The 15,059-nt window shown below is 54.1% G+C and overlaps 1 protein-coding gene across 6 annotated transcripts in view; it reads right to left on the reverse strand.

Annotated features, from left to right (window-relative positions):
• Positions 1–13,236, reverse strand: part of KCNT1 (potassium sodium-activated channel subfamily T member 1) — a 102,664-nt gene extending 89,428 nt beyond the window's left edge. For 5 of the 6 annotated variants that reach the window (XR_013930464.1, XM_080402174.1, XM_080402173.1 and 2 more), the window contains exon 1: positions 11,936–13,236. Coding sequence is in view for 4 of the 6 variants with exons in the window: in XM_080402174.1 (XP_080258300.1) it covers positions 11,936–12,069 (134 nt within the window). In the remaining 2 variants the exon portion in view is untranslated. Of the gene's footprint in view, positions 1–8,776; positions 11,760–11,935 lie in introns of those variants that run through there. The other variant, XM_080402177.1, reaches the window with a different exon arrangement.
• Positions 13,237–15,059: the final 1,823 nt, after the last annotated feature.

Genomic DNA, 15,059 nt, shown 5'->3' on the forward strand with positions numbered 1-15,059 from the left:
TGTGTCAGCTGGGGCTGCGCCTGGCCGTGGGGGCTCTGCAATGTGCATGCCCTGTGGAGCTCACCAGAGGCTATCTGGGGTCCCAGTACCCAAGAGACAGCTTTGCTTCAGTTGGAACTCTATGGGCTTGCAGCTTGTTGCAATGTATTTTAGGGTTTTTGTTATTATTCTTGACTATATATGTCAAAGAAGAGGAAGGACGCAACCCAAGTTCCTCTTCTGCTTCCTTGCATGCTACACACCACAGAAACCACAGAGCATCCTCCTGCTTCCCACCACAAACCAACCCCAAGCCACTCAGGGTCATCAACAGATCCCAGAATCCTACGTTCTGGTACCTGCATGACGCAAGTGCCCCAACCTGCCAGGCACCATCAGGAGCTCCAAAGCTCTCAGTGACACCCCCTTACTGAAGGCCTCCCCCGAGTGCCTTTCCCTTCCTCCTAGGGGCTGGGGTGTGCAAACAGCAGAAACAGCTGAACCTCCATTTGGGGCAAATTTTTGCATAGTCTACAGTCTGAATCCTTCCTCTCCCACTACTCCATGCTGTAAAAGGAGCCAGAGGTGTGAGGTCCTGCTGGCAGCTGTCTGTGCCAACTCCATCCTGTCTCCAGCAGGATCCCCAGGGAGTCTGGATGTGTAGCCAGGAGAGCAGGTACCTTGTGACCAAGCTCAACATCCTCAGGCAAAGCCACTTTTCCTCAAGATTTGGTACCCAGCACGTACTGCAACAATGCAGCCAGCTGCTGCTATGCCTCCTGTCACCTCTAACAGGACAGAAAGGACAACCCCTGGCTGACAGCAATGGTGGCATGAGAGTTAGACGCAGGGTCTGACCTTTCTCTTGCTGTCTGAAAAGGCATAGGGCTGTGGTACAACTTCTTAGAGGCAAAGCCAGCCTGGCCATCACCATGGCGAGGCTAAATCCAGCTTTTTGGGCAGCAGACAGGCACTGGTGGGGCAGGAGCCCCCAGCTGCTCTTTGCTGGCCCAGATCCACCATAGGGCAGCAGCGTCTAGATTGTACTCAAGGGATGGGATACTTCTTACAAGGGCTTGCAGAGGCAGCCTGCCCCAGGGCAGCAAGGACCCTGCCATGTCTTCTCCTTGCCACAGCGTTTCACCAGCTGTGGCTGCAGAATCTGGCCCTGCATCCTTGGTCCACCAGTGAAGGTGAGCTCAGCTGCCGCCAGGCTCTCAGAGCCTCTCTGGTGAACAAAGCCACACAGGAAATTCTGCTCTTTCTTTTTCCATATTTATTAAAACACACACAATCATCTTCTATTTGTTTCTCCTCCCACAGCTCTTATGGTTACCGGGTTACAGTTGTTCCCCTCCTCTCTTTTTGGTTTTTGTGTTTTTCTTCTGAGTGACTTCCCTGTGGGGTCTCCTAATGGCCCAAGTACCTGGGGAGATGCATGCTCGGTCTGCAGAGCTGGGCTGGAAGGCAGCCCCCTGCTCTGCACCAGTGACACACAACTGCTGCAGGCATTGGCACTGCTGCCCAGATGGAGGAGAGGGCAAAGACCATGCAGGGAAGGAAAACAACAGATCTGCACACGCGTGGGCAAACACATGTGCAGGCTCGGTCCCATGACAGGCATGTCTCGCGCACCATCACCCTTCCCCAGACAGCTCAGCAGCTTTCAGGGCAGGGTTTCCCTGCAGGGGTGTCCCTGTGGAAGAGTTGGGGTGCTCGTTCCAGGCACAGAGCTCTTCCTCTGCTACCCCCTCAGCAGCACACATTCTCTGTCCCTGTGAGCACCAGCTAACATCACTGTCGGTTATGTCTCAGCTTGTCAGATGAAGAGCCCCAGATTCTTATCCCACCGTACCCTCTCTCTCCCCCAGAGGTCACACAGTGACCCAGTAATGCCGTTCATAGAGATCAGTAGTTCTGGAATGCAGATGATGTGTCCAGAGCCACGGGAGGGTCCTGTACCCTCCAGGTACCTCAATGACCTTCTGAGAGGAGCCGTGCTGGGGAGGAGCACCCACGCAGGCAGGGTGATAGGGTTTTTCCCCCTCCTGAATATAGCATTAAAAACATCTATTCTATTTTCAAAGCACAAATCCCATAACCAAGTGATAAATCATTGCAAACAGAATTGACTGCCGACCTTAACAAGAAACACAAATGCTGCCGGCTGCACGGGCAGAGCCTGCCCCTGCCATGCCTACGTGGAACAACCACAGGAAAGGACCATTTATTGCAGGCAGCCCCACAGATGAAACCAGGGGGACAGGAATGATGAACTCATGAACTTGCAAAGTTACTCTCTGATAATGTATGGAAAAAAGCTAAAAAGATCAGCCCTAAAGCCCCAGGCACTAACACCCTGAGCTTGGTATGGAAAAGGGGAATCAGGGAAAGATGGGGGGGGGGGTCTATTTCTTTGAATAAGATCATTTTCTCTACTTCACAAACACTTCTGTGGCCACAAGCATCCACCTTCCATCTCACTTAGTTGTTTTGTCAGCTTCTTGTCACTTATATGATGGTCATGGATTTAATACTTTTTGATTTAAAGAGTTTAAAGTGCTCTGGGGGACATAAACAAGCCCATCATAACATCCAAACCATCATTTCCAGATACTCTGAGCAGCTTTGGCCCAAATCATGTTTTGTGGGTACAACAGCTGCAGAACACACATACACACACAGATGTATACACACAATATATGAAGCACTCAGTCTCCCAGATGAAACTCCTGCATTCAAATTTACATTTCCACAGACAGTCGGACTGCTCACATCAGGGGCTGCTGTTGGTCCAAACTTCTACAGAACTGCTGAGCCCCGTGACAAACCCATCCATCGTTTCACTTGCGACAAGCACAGGCAATTTAGCACCACAGGCCTCATGGAAAGATTAGCATTTTGTGTATTTCATGTTGAAAATTAACAGGAAGCATGAGTCAGTGCAAAGCTCCACAAGCCTTCCTCCCGCTGGCAATGCTATTTTCTAGAAGATATAAGTAGAAATTGTACCTTCCAGGTCCAGAGCCGTTTTTCTTATTAGACAACCCTGTATTAGCAATTCAGCCCCATGTCTCCCCATTCCCTTCTGGCCTGATGCACGTGTACGCCTTGTACAACAGGACAAAACTCAGGGAAGGCAAAGCCCCGCTGAGAAACCTTTTCACTCCTCTCTGATCCCAACAGCAGCACATCAAGCAGAGGAGTGGCACAGGCAGGCTCAGCTCCTCCAGCTCTGACAGCTGGGAGGCCAGTGAAGCCATCCATTGGTGGCCCTGCCAAGGGCAAGGGAGCCAGGAGGAGCAAGCCACAGCCAGCCCCTTCCTCAAGAGCATCCTGCAAGGAGGGCCTGGGCAGTGCTGGGGTGCTTCCAAAGGTAAACCAGTCATGGTGATGTCCCTGGTGACTGCAAAGCCTCAGTGACACTGGGAGGAAGGAGGGAGGGGAAGAACATCCTACACAGCCTTGGCTCCTGGCAGCTGGGGGGACTTGGTTCCTCTCCTCAAAGCTGGGCTGGGGCTGCCACATGGCCAGGTTTCATCCCTTGACATGCACCTCGTTCCGCAGCGCACTACCTTGATCCCAATGCCTTCCTGACACCCATCTCTGCGCTCCCGCTCCCTGTTCCTCTGCCAGAGGCACAGGTATGTGCCACGGTAGGGAGCGGACAGAGGGGACACCCGCAGCCCTGGGAGCCCTTTCTACCTGTGCACCAAGCCTCCAGTTTCCCCCTCACTATTTTACTTCTGGCATTGCATGTCCCATCCTTCCCTTTTGCAGAGGTTTGTGAGACAACTGCAACCGTGTGGGATGAAGAACAGGCTGAAGATGGCAGGGGAGGGCTGATGGGGAGGAGGATGAGAAGCACAGGAGAAGGCATGCACCATGGGCCACCCACAGCAAGCCCAAACTCCCATCCCTTAGCAAGAGTGCATTGCAGACATTGATGCAATTCAAAAAACACCCCCCAACTTCTGGCAGCAAACAGGCTTCAGCCCCTCTCAAAGAACCTCCTGGAAGGAAAAGGCACTTGTCTCCTCATCTTTGCTTGGCAACATTAAGTAGTACCAAAAGAAAAAGCTGAAGAAAGTGCAGCAGCTAGTGGAGGGAACCAACCTGGGCTCCAGCTCCCAAGCCCACCAGCTTCCAGGCACCACTGAATTCTCAGGGGTTTTGATTTTGTGACCACTGTGTCTGTCACCCAGATGCCGGTGCCCAGGGCAGAGCAGGACACAGGACACTTGCAAATCGAGTGCAAGGCAGCTCGGATGATCACTTACAGCACAACAAGCCGACCCCTGCTTTCCTAAGGCCACAGCTCTGCCCCCACCCCAGTGTCCTTGGGCAAGGGTCCCCAGGGTCTCGCTCCTGCAGCCAGGAGGGCTCCTGCTGCAGGAGGACGGGCAGGACCTCCCTCACTTGCCTTCCTCCAGAGGTGAAGATTCCCCACGGGAGGCAAACCACTGACACCAGGGATCTGCAGCCAAGGATAGGACAGGCACAACGCTCCAGCCAAGCTCTGCTTGCAGCCAGCCACCCAGCCCCACCCTTCCCTCCAGGGACAGGCTCAGGAGCACCCACAGCATCCTTCCCAGCATCTCGGCCATGCGCAGCCTCAGAAGGAGGGGAAAATCCAAAACACACTCAGCCTGCTGAGGCAAAGTCACTAACCCTGCTGGAAAACTCCTGACCCAGCAATCTTCAGGGCTATTTATGGATTAAAACATTAAAGTATATCTTCCTTGTAGGAGCTATATGCTGCGGAGCAAATTTCCCAGAGTACCCAGACCTTCCCCAGCAAAGGACATGACCCTTTTTTTCCATCACGGTGCTGGGTTTGCAAGGCAGCCTGGGAGCACGTGCAAGTTCATTTAAAAGCAGAATCATCCCCAATGCTCAGGAAATCAAGCAACCAGGACTCACGCTTGTGGAAGCAAGAAATGGTCCCTCACTGCGAGGCCCCATCAGTCTCACTGGGGATTTTGGAGGCTTGGCACACCAGATTCCCCTGGGAAACCACCCGGCCTTTAATGACAGGGTGCTGTTGCACACAGGGATAACACCAGGCTCATGATTCATGCCAACCAACTGTGAAAAATCTTAAACCTAAACAGATTATTAAGCTAAAAAGAGAGCAATTCACTTGTCACAGCCTCCAGCTCTGCTCCTGGAGCCAATAGCCAACCCTCTACTATTACCTGCTTAAGAAGGGGAATATAACTCCTACCAACACTACAGCAAGTCTCCACACCTCAGCCACTCCTCTATTCACGGCCGTTTGGCATCGCCTCTCCCCGTGCAGCTACACTCACTGCCCAGACTTACCCCTCGGCTGTCCCACGGGTCCCTGCTCCAGCAGCTGGCACCATGAGGAGGGTCAGAAAGCCAATTGGGTCTCATCCAGTTATAATTCTCGCCCGAGGACTCTTCTTAGTCCCCACAAATCCTAATGCTCCATCACAGCCTGGCTCCTGCTAGTGCACCCTTCTGCAGGCAGTGGCAGCTTCTCCAGCCCAGGGGACAAGCTCACTTCTAGCAAAAGCAAGGTTTAAAAGTCCTTTGCCCTCCTGCTGTTGCCCAATCCGTTTTTTCCTGGGGCTTCCCTTCCCACATGGAGCTTACCTGGGACCAATGTCACCCTCTCCACCTTGGGAACCAGCCAAAATCCTCATCGTGGTAGATGGCTGGTTACAAGCAGGACAATGCTATTTGTTCCCAGCTCTCATCAGGATGAGCAAGGAGACGCTGTCAAGGCAGAGCTCATTACTCTTGAAAATCACTATTCACAGGAGCGGATCTGGTATCCCACCGCACACGATCCTGGCGGCGTCTCACTCCCCCTCACCCCAAGCTGTTATACCCTCTACCAAATTTGCCAGTGCCCAGTATTTTTCAGGCTCACGTCAAAAAAAGAAAAAGGCTGCGAGATCAGGAAGGTGCTAATTCTTGCTAATGATCTGCTGGGAAAATTCTCCTGCTATAAGCAGCTAGGGATGAAGCATAGAGAAGAAACTTCTCTGCGCTCCAGACCCCTGCAGAACACTCCCTTCTATTGAAAGCAAAAAATAATAGAGAGACGTGGGAGGAGGAAGAGTCTTTTCACACTGTTCAAGGATACAAAGACTTACAGAAATAAACCCAGAGGGGCAGGCTTGTCAACCCACCCGCCAGACCAGGACGCAACAGGACGAAGAGGGGGATGTCTCCTGCATTAGAAGACAGGAGACAAACAGGAGAACACTGAAAAAAACATCTTCTGTGTGGTCCCACGAGGCTCTCTGTTATTCCAGGGATACAGAAGTGATGGCGATGACTGCAAATCACCCAGCACGCTCAAATATAAACCTGACTGTAAACAGTTGCGGGAGGATCTTGCAGCACTGACTGACCCAACGATAAAATGTCAGATGAAAATTAGCATCAATAAATTATCAAAAAAATCAATAAAAAATTAGATCAGAAAAAGAAAAAAAAACAACCAACCAAACAACAAAAAACCTAACCCAAAAGGGGGCCAGGGAGGGGCAGGGAATCACCTTCCTGCACAAGCACTAGAAGTTCTGCAAATTAGCACTTAGAAAAGAGCCAAAGTCACACTAGACAACACCACAAAGCCAACAGCTGCCTGTCTGGGGTGGCCAAAACCCAAAACGTCAGCCGAGGCTGTTACACTACAGATACGCCTACCACAGAGCCACACACACTTGTGGCTCCCCCTTCAGAGATGATACACATCAGATGCACAGAGAAGGGCAGAGATAACTATGGGGTTTAAAAGCGTTTTGTACAAGGAGAGACTCAATAGACCAGGAGGAGTCTTTAGCCTGGAAAGAGCTGTGATGAAAGGCAGGTGAAGTCAGAGTGGAGTACCAGGGAGCAAGCACATCACAAGAGCTGTAGGAACCCAGGGAAATCACAGGGCAGCAGGCTCAAAGGAAAAGCAGCATGTTTTCCCACAGAGCAGCTGCAGCAGAGAATTCATACCCTTTTACAGAGGCAGAAAGTATTGATGGGTTCAAGAGGGACCAGGTAAATGCCAGGGGAGGCATCCATCCATGCCTTCGAAGCACAACCTCCAGCTCAGGATCCCAGTCTGAGAGGCTGCAGCAGTACAGCTCCGGGAAGGGTTGCTCTGTCCCTGCCCTCTGTCCCTGTCACCGGCCACTGTCAAAGGACACCAGGCCAGAGGCACCTGTGCTCAGACCTAGCATGGCTCTTCGCCTTTTTTTATTCATAAGAAGGATGAATGAGATGTTCCACACTCCAGCACAGTTTGGCATGGATGCAAAAGAAACACTAACAGGCTCCAAAACAAATAGAGTTCAGCACTTGGGAACCAGGCGTGGAGGTCAGGGAGAGGTCGCTGATGGAGAATTGGGAGGATTCAAATAGATGCCGTAAATATTTTTGCAGAGCAGATAGAGCCCTGAGCGCAAGCAATGACCTACTTTGCTGTTCTCCAGCAAAGGGTGACACAGCCATGCCAGAACCCAACAGTATTTTCTAAGGAGGACATTCAGCATGTTGGGTCCTTTGTTAAATGGGATAGCGGGGGGGTCACAAAACCTCTTCCCACTGACCCAGGTGTGCTGGCAGGCACTCCCCTGTGGCGGTTTTTGCAGCACGACCTGCTGACAGCCCTGTTGAGCCCCCAATTGCAGCCTCCTGCCAGAGCCACATGCGTCCCTTTACTCATCAGCTGAGGAAAACAAGAGCAGAATTCCTTCTTATCTCTGCTCCATAAACACTCTGAAAACACAGGGTGTTTGGATCTGCAGTGTTAGGGTTCCTTGTTGCGGTTTCTCCTGGAACAGTGAGGCCAGGATCCCCACGGGCAGCCAGAGCAACAGTTGTTGCAATCCACAAGGCTGACTTTTTGGAAGCTGATAAATGTCTAAGCTAGTAATCTTGCCTGGAGGAACTGGTTATTAATTAGCTACAGAGTCTGGTTCAGCGTGAGCTCTGCCAAAGAAGCATCTTCCCATTCATCTCCGGAAAATGGAAAACATAGGAGCGAACAACAGGCTCTCAGCTGCAGGGACCATCCCTGTGCTCAACTGAGACATCCCATTTGATACATCTCCAGCAGGAGAAGCCATCCTGGGTCTGGATGAGTGTTCACACTGAGCAAGAATCCAGTTTCATCAAAGCTTTTTTATTTCTGTGTTTTGTTTTGGTTTGGGGTTGTTGGGGTTTTTTTTCATTCATATCCCTCACGGATTCAGAACAACTTTCCCAAGTTCTCTCATACAGACACAGCCCTGGAAAACCACTGACCACCTCGGGTTCAGCGAGGTCAGCAGGCAAACACCTGCCTTTGGACCCAGAGGCTTTGACCAGAAGGTGCCTACAGGCATTTTTAACCTTGCTGTGATTTCTAGGGTCTGAAAGTACCATCTATCCTGGCTGCCCCATCAGGTGGGACTGAGGACAGACCCCACCACAGCACAGCCCCTACCAAACCAAGCCCCCTCTATCTGGGGCTCCATAAGCACGCCCAGAGCTGCCATGCCAGCAGTGCTCACAGGTCTCTCTGGCTGCTGCTCTCCAGTCCCCAACCTCGGCTTTTCAAGCACTTGCACCAGAGCAGCTGCTTCAGCTGGGACCCACCTTCCCTCCATGTCCCACTCCCAAATCCATGCCAAGGTACCCAGATCTGCCTCGCTTGGCACAGGACATCTACCATTTACTGCAAGTATAAACAGCAGCGCTGAACCAAAGCAGAGTGGCATCATCCAGCAGACAGCCAGACCTCCCCTAAGAGACACTAAAACCAGACACGAGAAAAGCAACATACGTCTAACGCAAAGATGTGATCTTCCTAAGCAGCTTCTCCAGGTATCATCGTGCATGCCTCCTCCTTCCATCTTTTTCTTCTTAAATAAGCCATAGTAGCTGGAGGTAGCGGATGGGAAAACCAAGTTTCTTCTCGCACGTCCCTGCTTCTCCTGCAGGCACCCGTACTTGTGCAGGATATTTTTGCATGAGTTCTTCCATATGGCTGCTCATCCATCACTGCTTCTTCCCAGAGTGCCCTTACATGGCCAAGGCAGAGGAAGCAGAGCTGCTGGCCGGAGGAAATCCTCTGTTCCCCTAAATGACCGACTTGCTCCTTGTACAAACATTTACTCAGATTTCCCACGAGGCAGGAAAGTAAAATTTAGGCTGTTTGTACCCTCTGGGTGCCAGAAATGTGTATTTGCTCTACAAACATACTTTCAAGTGCTTTTACGGTTAACCCCTTGCTTTCCAACTGGAAGGGACCTACAGGACCATTGTCCCCTTGTAAAGAGGGCTAGGAGAAAGCACACAAACATTCACACACATGCCTCCACACTCAGGCAGCTGAGAAGATGGAATATCTCTTTAACAGCTTTTAAGCCATCTCTAGATTTGCTAAGCAAGGGGATAATAGAGGCCTCCATTTATTTTAATCGAGCCAGCTCAGCTGAGGTCCCCTTGAACATTTAACAGAAGGTACACTGAACGTGTTACACATCTTCCCTGCTCAGATGGATTCTGGTTCTCACATCCTTTGCACACACCTCTGGTTGCTGGTCTGCCATCGCACCTACAGCTATGAATGTATGCCTGCAAGAGCGGAGTGCAGGCAAGCTGAGGAGCCCACGGAGGACTCCTGAGCCCTTACCTCCCCGCAGAATCGTGCACCCATTAGACACAAACCCCACATCAGACACAGGCAGGGTGCTGCCTCCACAGCTCTTTCAACTGAACAGAGGTAAAACCCACGGGAGGTGAGGAGGAAACTCGTACCAGGCAGAGGCTGAGCGATAGCAGGATGTTAAATGTGGACGATCACCCACTAAAAGGGGATGCGCACCTCCTAGTCCAAGAAGAGGAAACCAAACAGCAGATTAGCCAGTAAACCCCCTGGGATCATCTAATGAGGGAGACCGGTGCTTATTGCTCCCTGCTCCCACACATTTCTCTTTAGCCTGTTTACAGCAGTCATTTTCTGCTGCTTCAGCTGAACACACTGAAAAAGTACATTAGAGACCCAGGCTGCTCCGAGCTGGGGCTGGGGGAAACGGGCAGCTGCAGGCAGAGCTGCCGAGTCCTGAGGGCTCCAGCCAGCTCGTTCAACATTTCTGGAAGGGCAGCAAATGCAGAGGCAGCAAGACAAGCCACGGAAAGCAATGGCATTTCAACCTCTCTGGAGCCAGAGGGGGTTAGAAACACATTGCGCTGTATCATAATAATTAGAAAGCAAAGCTCTTCTATTCAGATTGAAAGAGACAGACGAGAAAGACCTTTGGACAAAGATTTTGTTGTTGTGCATTAGATGAGGATAAATGACCCCGAGCAGTACTGCAGTGTAAGTAATAAGGAGCAATAATTGCTGTCTGAGCTGAGTAACTCATCATTTTCCCGTAAAGTTGGAGTCTAAACCCTCAGCAAGCTGCTGCCTCTAGCCTGACCCTCATCCCCCCACATGCACAGACACACGCGATAACCTCCTCAAGGATATCACTTCTGCAAACACACCAAGTACAGCTGCAAAACGAGGAAATGGGGTTTGGTGAAGGCACTACGGCTCCACAGGCACCCTGGCACGCCCAAGACAACCAAAGGGTGCCCTCAGGAGTTGGGCAGTCCCGGTTCCTGAGGCACTGCGGTGCCTTGGATGTGCTGGACACTGCACCTCTAACAGAGAGGACAGTGGGGGAAATGACGAGGGACTTAATCCCAAGAAGAAATATTCAAGGATTTTACCAGTTGTCCTGTCAGGGATTGTGTACAGAAAGTTAAAGAGTTCACCAAATAGACTCCTCCTTCTTTTTCCATCTAGGCTTTTAGGAGTAAAAGATGGTCTCCCTAAATCCTAATCAGCAGATGTCAACATAGAAAACTCCAGCAGCCCGGCCCAGGGCACAAACCCAGCCAAGGTCCCTCACCTGCCAAGAATTAATGGATACACACACTTCATTTGCTCGTTTAAGGTGACATTTGATGGGTGTGACAGTCAGAAGAGCCACGCTGGTAAAAACAATGATATATATTATCAGGAATTATCAGGAAAAGCTGGGATACTTCAGCAATAAGCACTCGTCCCCATGTAAGTCACGTCTGCTGCTGCCTGGGCACAAGAGGACAGTGGCACCGGGTCCCTGTGATCCCCTTGGAGCAGCTCTTGACTTCCACAGCCCCTCCCTTGTACTGGACATTATGACTTTGGCATAAAACCAGCGCAGAGCTGGCGCGCAGGCTGCGATGCGCCTAGGGAAACGCAGCCTTTTCGCCTGCATGCGTGCCAGTCCTCTGCCTTTGGGGTGGCTCAGCCAAACCAGCTCCTCCAAAACGCTGCCTGACCCACACCCCACAGAGCACAGCCTCGGTGGAGTGGCAGCATCGACCCTTTTCCATGAAGGATACAACTGGGAACAGCCTAGGGATCTCCGAGCATCCCTGTACCCAGGCAGCCTCCAACGACTCCACTCCCTCGGCGGTGTTGCCCAGAGGGGCGTTCGCAGGGGACCCCAGCCAGGCCTGGAAGTGCCACGCTAACTTTCTTCCAGGGGAAGAAAAGTGGGAATGCTGGAGGGGATGGGGGGAGGGCGAGGGTCCTACCGGGCAGAGCCTGGCTCCCCCCGAAGGGTCCCGGTGGCTGCGCGGGGCTCTCCGGGATGGGAGGGCAGGGGACCGGGGCGGGGGCAGGGGACCAGGGCAGAGGGACGGCGGCGGGGGACGAGGGCGGGGGGACCGGGGCGGGGGGGGACGAGGGGAAAGGGACGGGGGACCGGGGCGGGGGAAGTGGGACCGGGGAAGGGGGACCAGGCTCCCCTCGGCTCCGCACGGGGCACCCTGCCGACCCCCCCAGCCCCCAGCTCCCCGCGACGGCGGCCCTGGCAGCCCCGGGGACATACCCCCGCCCCCCACGGCCCGACCCCCGCCGGCAGCCCCCGACCCCCCCCAGCCGCGTCCCACCGCCGGGTACCTGTGGGCGCTGCCATCGTCGTCGAGGAAGGAGCGGTTGGTGTAGCCCCCGGCCCCGCCGGCCGCCCTGCCCTCCGCCGGCCCCGACGGCTTGTAGACCCCCTGCAGGCTCCGCTCCTCGCCCGCGAGCGGCATCGCCGCGGCGGCGGGGGGGCGCGGGGCGGCGGGGCGGAGCGCAGCATGGGCGCCACGCGCTGCCGGGGGCGCCGGCCGGGGGCTGCCGGCCGCGGGCAGAGCCACCGCCACCGCCACGGCCACCGCCGCCGCCCATCACGGCAGCCCGCGGGCCGGCCGGGCGCTCCGCATGCCGCGGCCGAGGGGGGGGGGGGCGGGAGGCTGGGGGCAGCAACAGGTGCCGCGGGTATGCGGGGCTGGGGGCGCCGCACCGGGCGGGGGCGGGGGGGTCCTGCCCTGGGCGCACCGGCGGAGCGGCGCCGCCCGCTCCCCCCCGCGACGCCACCTCGCTGCGCCCCCCCCCCCCCCCCCGCCGGCCGGGCCCCCCGCCCCGCCGCTGCCCCACGGCGCCCCCTGCCGGCCCGGCCGGGCCCTGCCCGCACCCTGCCCCGCGGGGCTCGGCCTGCCTGGGCTTTCCTTTTTAAAATTGTTTCTTTGTAAATTTTTTTCTTTTAATTTAATTTTATTTTATTCTATTCTATTCTGATTTATTCTATTCTGATTTATTCTGTTCTATTCTGGTTTATTTCATTCTATTCTGCTTTATTTTATTTTATTCTACTTTATTCTATTTTAATTTAGTCTATTCTATTTTTTTGCTAGCTGGGTAAATATTTGTGTTGGGCGCTGTGCCCTGGGGCTGTGACCCAGCAAACAGGCCGGCCCAGCCCCCGCCTGTCGGGCCACCCCAGTGCCGCGTTGATCTTTGGGGGTCTCCGCTGCAATAACACGGCCCCACTGCAGGAGCAGCCCCACCACAGGGACATCCTGGGAAGGAGCCAGCCACCTCCCCAAAGGGTTAACAGGAGGGTGTCCAGGGGGCCCCCGGGTTCAGCCCCATGGGTGCCACCTGCCAGGAGCCAGGTCTGCCACCATGCAGCCCAAAGCACCCCACAGCTGCGACCCCCCTTGGGGGGCCAGATGTGAGCAGAGCACATGCCGCTTCTCTTTTGCTTTTTTTTTTTTTATTTATTTCTCTTCCAAAGACCCCCCTGGGGCACAGGCGCCGGGGGGTCACCTTGGGGCCGATCTGCAAGACCCCAGGGCTGCATGGATGAGCAGAGATGCCCAGCATCTCTGACATCGAGGACAGCTCAGCAAAAAGCCCCCTCCCACAACCAGCTCTCCCCCCGCAGACACCCAAAACACCAGATTCCCCCCCAGCCAGACCCCAGGGGAGAGTGACACCCCCCACGCCGGGAGCCCACTGCTCCCAGAGCCATGGTTTCCCCCCAACAGCTCCAGCCAGGCCCCCCCACTGCCCCTGGGCTGCCCCCACCCTCATTCTCCCCAGTCACTGAGGGAAGTGCCCACTCAGATGTGCTGGGCTTTACGCTTCTCTCTGGGAGCCGAGACTTTGTTTCTCTTGCAGCATCCCTTCCTCCTCCTCTCTCTCCATATGGACTCTCCTACACGAGGAGTCATTTGAGAGAAAAGCAATTAATACTCCCCGTGCAATCCACCCGTGTGATGCTTCTAGCCCCATCATGCTTTTCAGCAGGAAAGTTATTCTTCATTCACTAATTGCCTCACATTATCGGGTGCAAAATGTCAATGTGCAGCTCTGCGAGGAGAGGGGTGGGTGGCACAGCAGCGTATTGACATGCTAGGTGATAACACAGGCGTGGAGGAGGAATTATTTAAAACAGTTACGGGGGGGGGGGTGGGGACAGCGAGAAAAAAAGAAATTAAAAACAAAAGAGAAAGAGCATCCCAATCCAACCGCTGCATCCGAATGCCTGGTCCTGCCTGCCCTCCACCCCGGCGCGTTCACTGGGGTTGCGTGGCCGTGGAGCTGGAAGGGCACCCAGACCCCTCCGCCAGCTGCAGAGCAGGGGGAATGCAGAGGCAGAGGCCCCACCACCAGGCACAGGGACAACCAGTGGGATCCCACCCAGGAAAGGGGAGCCCTGGTCCTGGGGACTGTTCCCAGCCCCAGCACGGATCAGTTCCGTGGCTCTGCAGAACTTGCAGCCGTTGCTCCATCTCCCGCCAAACGGTTACAAGACCGTCCTCCGTAACAAACCACTTAAACCTGTAGTTAACAGAATAAAACCCAAAACACTCTCCTTCCTTCCCCATCGGTTATTTTTTTCTTGCCCTGCTATTCTTTAACTCCAGAAAGTATTTCAGGGCACAGTGTGTGTTGTAAAACAGAGAATGGGGGGCAGGGGTTTATTTCTGCTGTGACACTGCTGGTGCTGGGAGCAGTGTCAGCCCCCGGGCTGAGCTTCCTTGCCCTCTGGCAGAGCACGGTCCAGATTTGTCCCCCCGCATGGCAGGAGCCTGGCCGGTTGGATGTACCTGGGATGCTGGGAGCCGGCTGCCTTTGGGACAGGCAGACATCCAGGCCAGGGGCTGTGTTGGATCTCTGCTCCCACACCATACCAGACAAAACAGTTTCACACGCTCTCTGTCAGAGGACAACTATCTGTGCCAGAGCCCAGAGGGGCTGATCCAATCCTCCTCTCCCTTGCCTGGCACGTGCATACAGTGGCATCGTGTCCCTGGCCAGCCCCAGGACCACCCAGCTTCCAGGGACACATTTGGGATGCTGAGATCACCACACCTCCCTCCCTTAGTACTTCTTTCCCGTGGCTTCCACACACCCCACCTCACTCGTTAGTCAGCCACATCCCCTCCTCCTAACGAGGATTCATCTGACTGCAGTTTCCAGCTGCGGCAAAGCCTGCCTCTTCCCACTAGATCAAGAGTCTGCTTTTATCCTGCATTTTCTCCCCATGAGAATACATCACAACACAAACCACCTCTTCCTTTTCTTCACAACAAGCTGAGTGTTCTCTCTCCTCCCCAAGGCATTTTCTTCAGCCTCTGCGTAATTTTGGGGCTCTCTTCCCACTCTCCCCTTTCCAGCCACTCACCTGAGCACCCACTGGGGATGCTGCCGTTCCCCTCTACTCTTCCAAGATAAAGAGCAGTCAAATTTGCTT

The sequence above is a fragment of the Falco punctatus genome (assembly GCF_963210335.1).
Source record: "Falco punctatus genome assembly, chromosome: 9".
NCBI classification, from domain to species: domain Eukaryota; kingdom Metazoa; phylum Chordata; class Aves; order Falconiformes; family Falconidae; genus Falco; species Falco punctatus.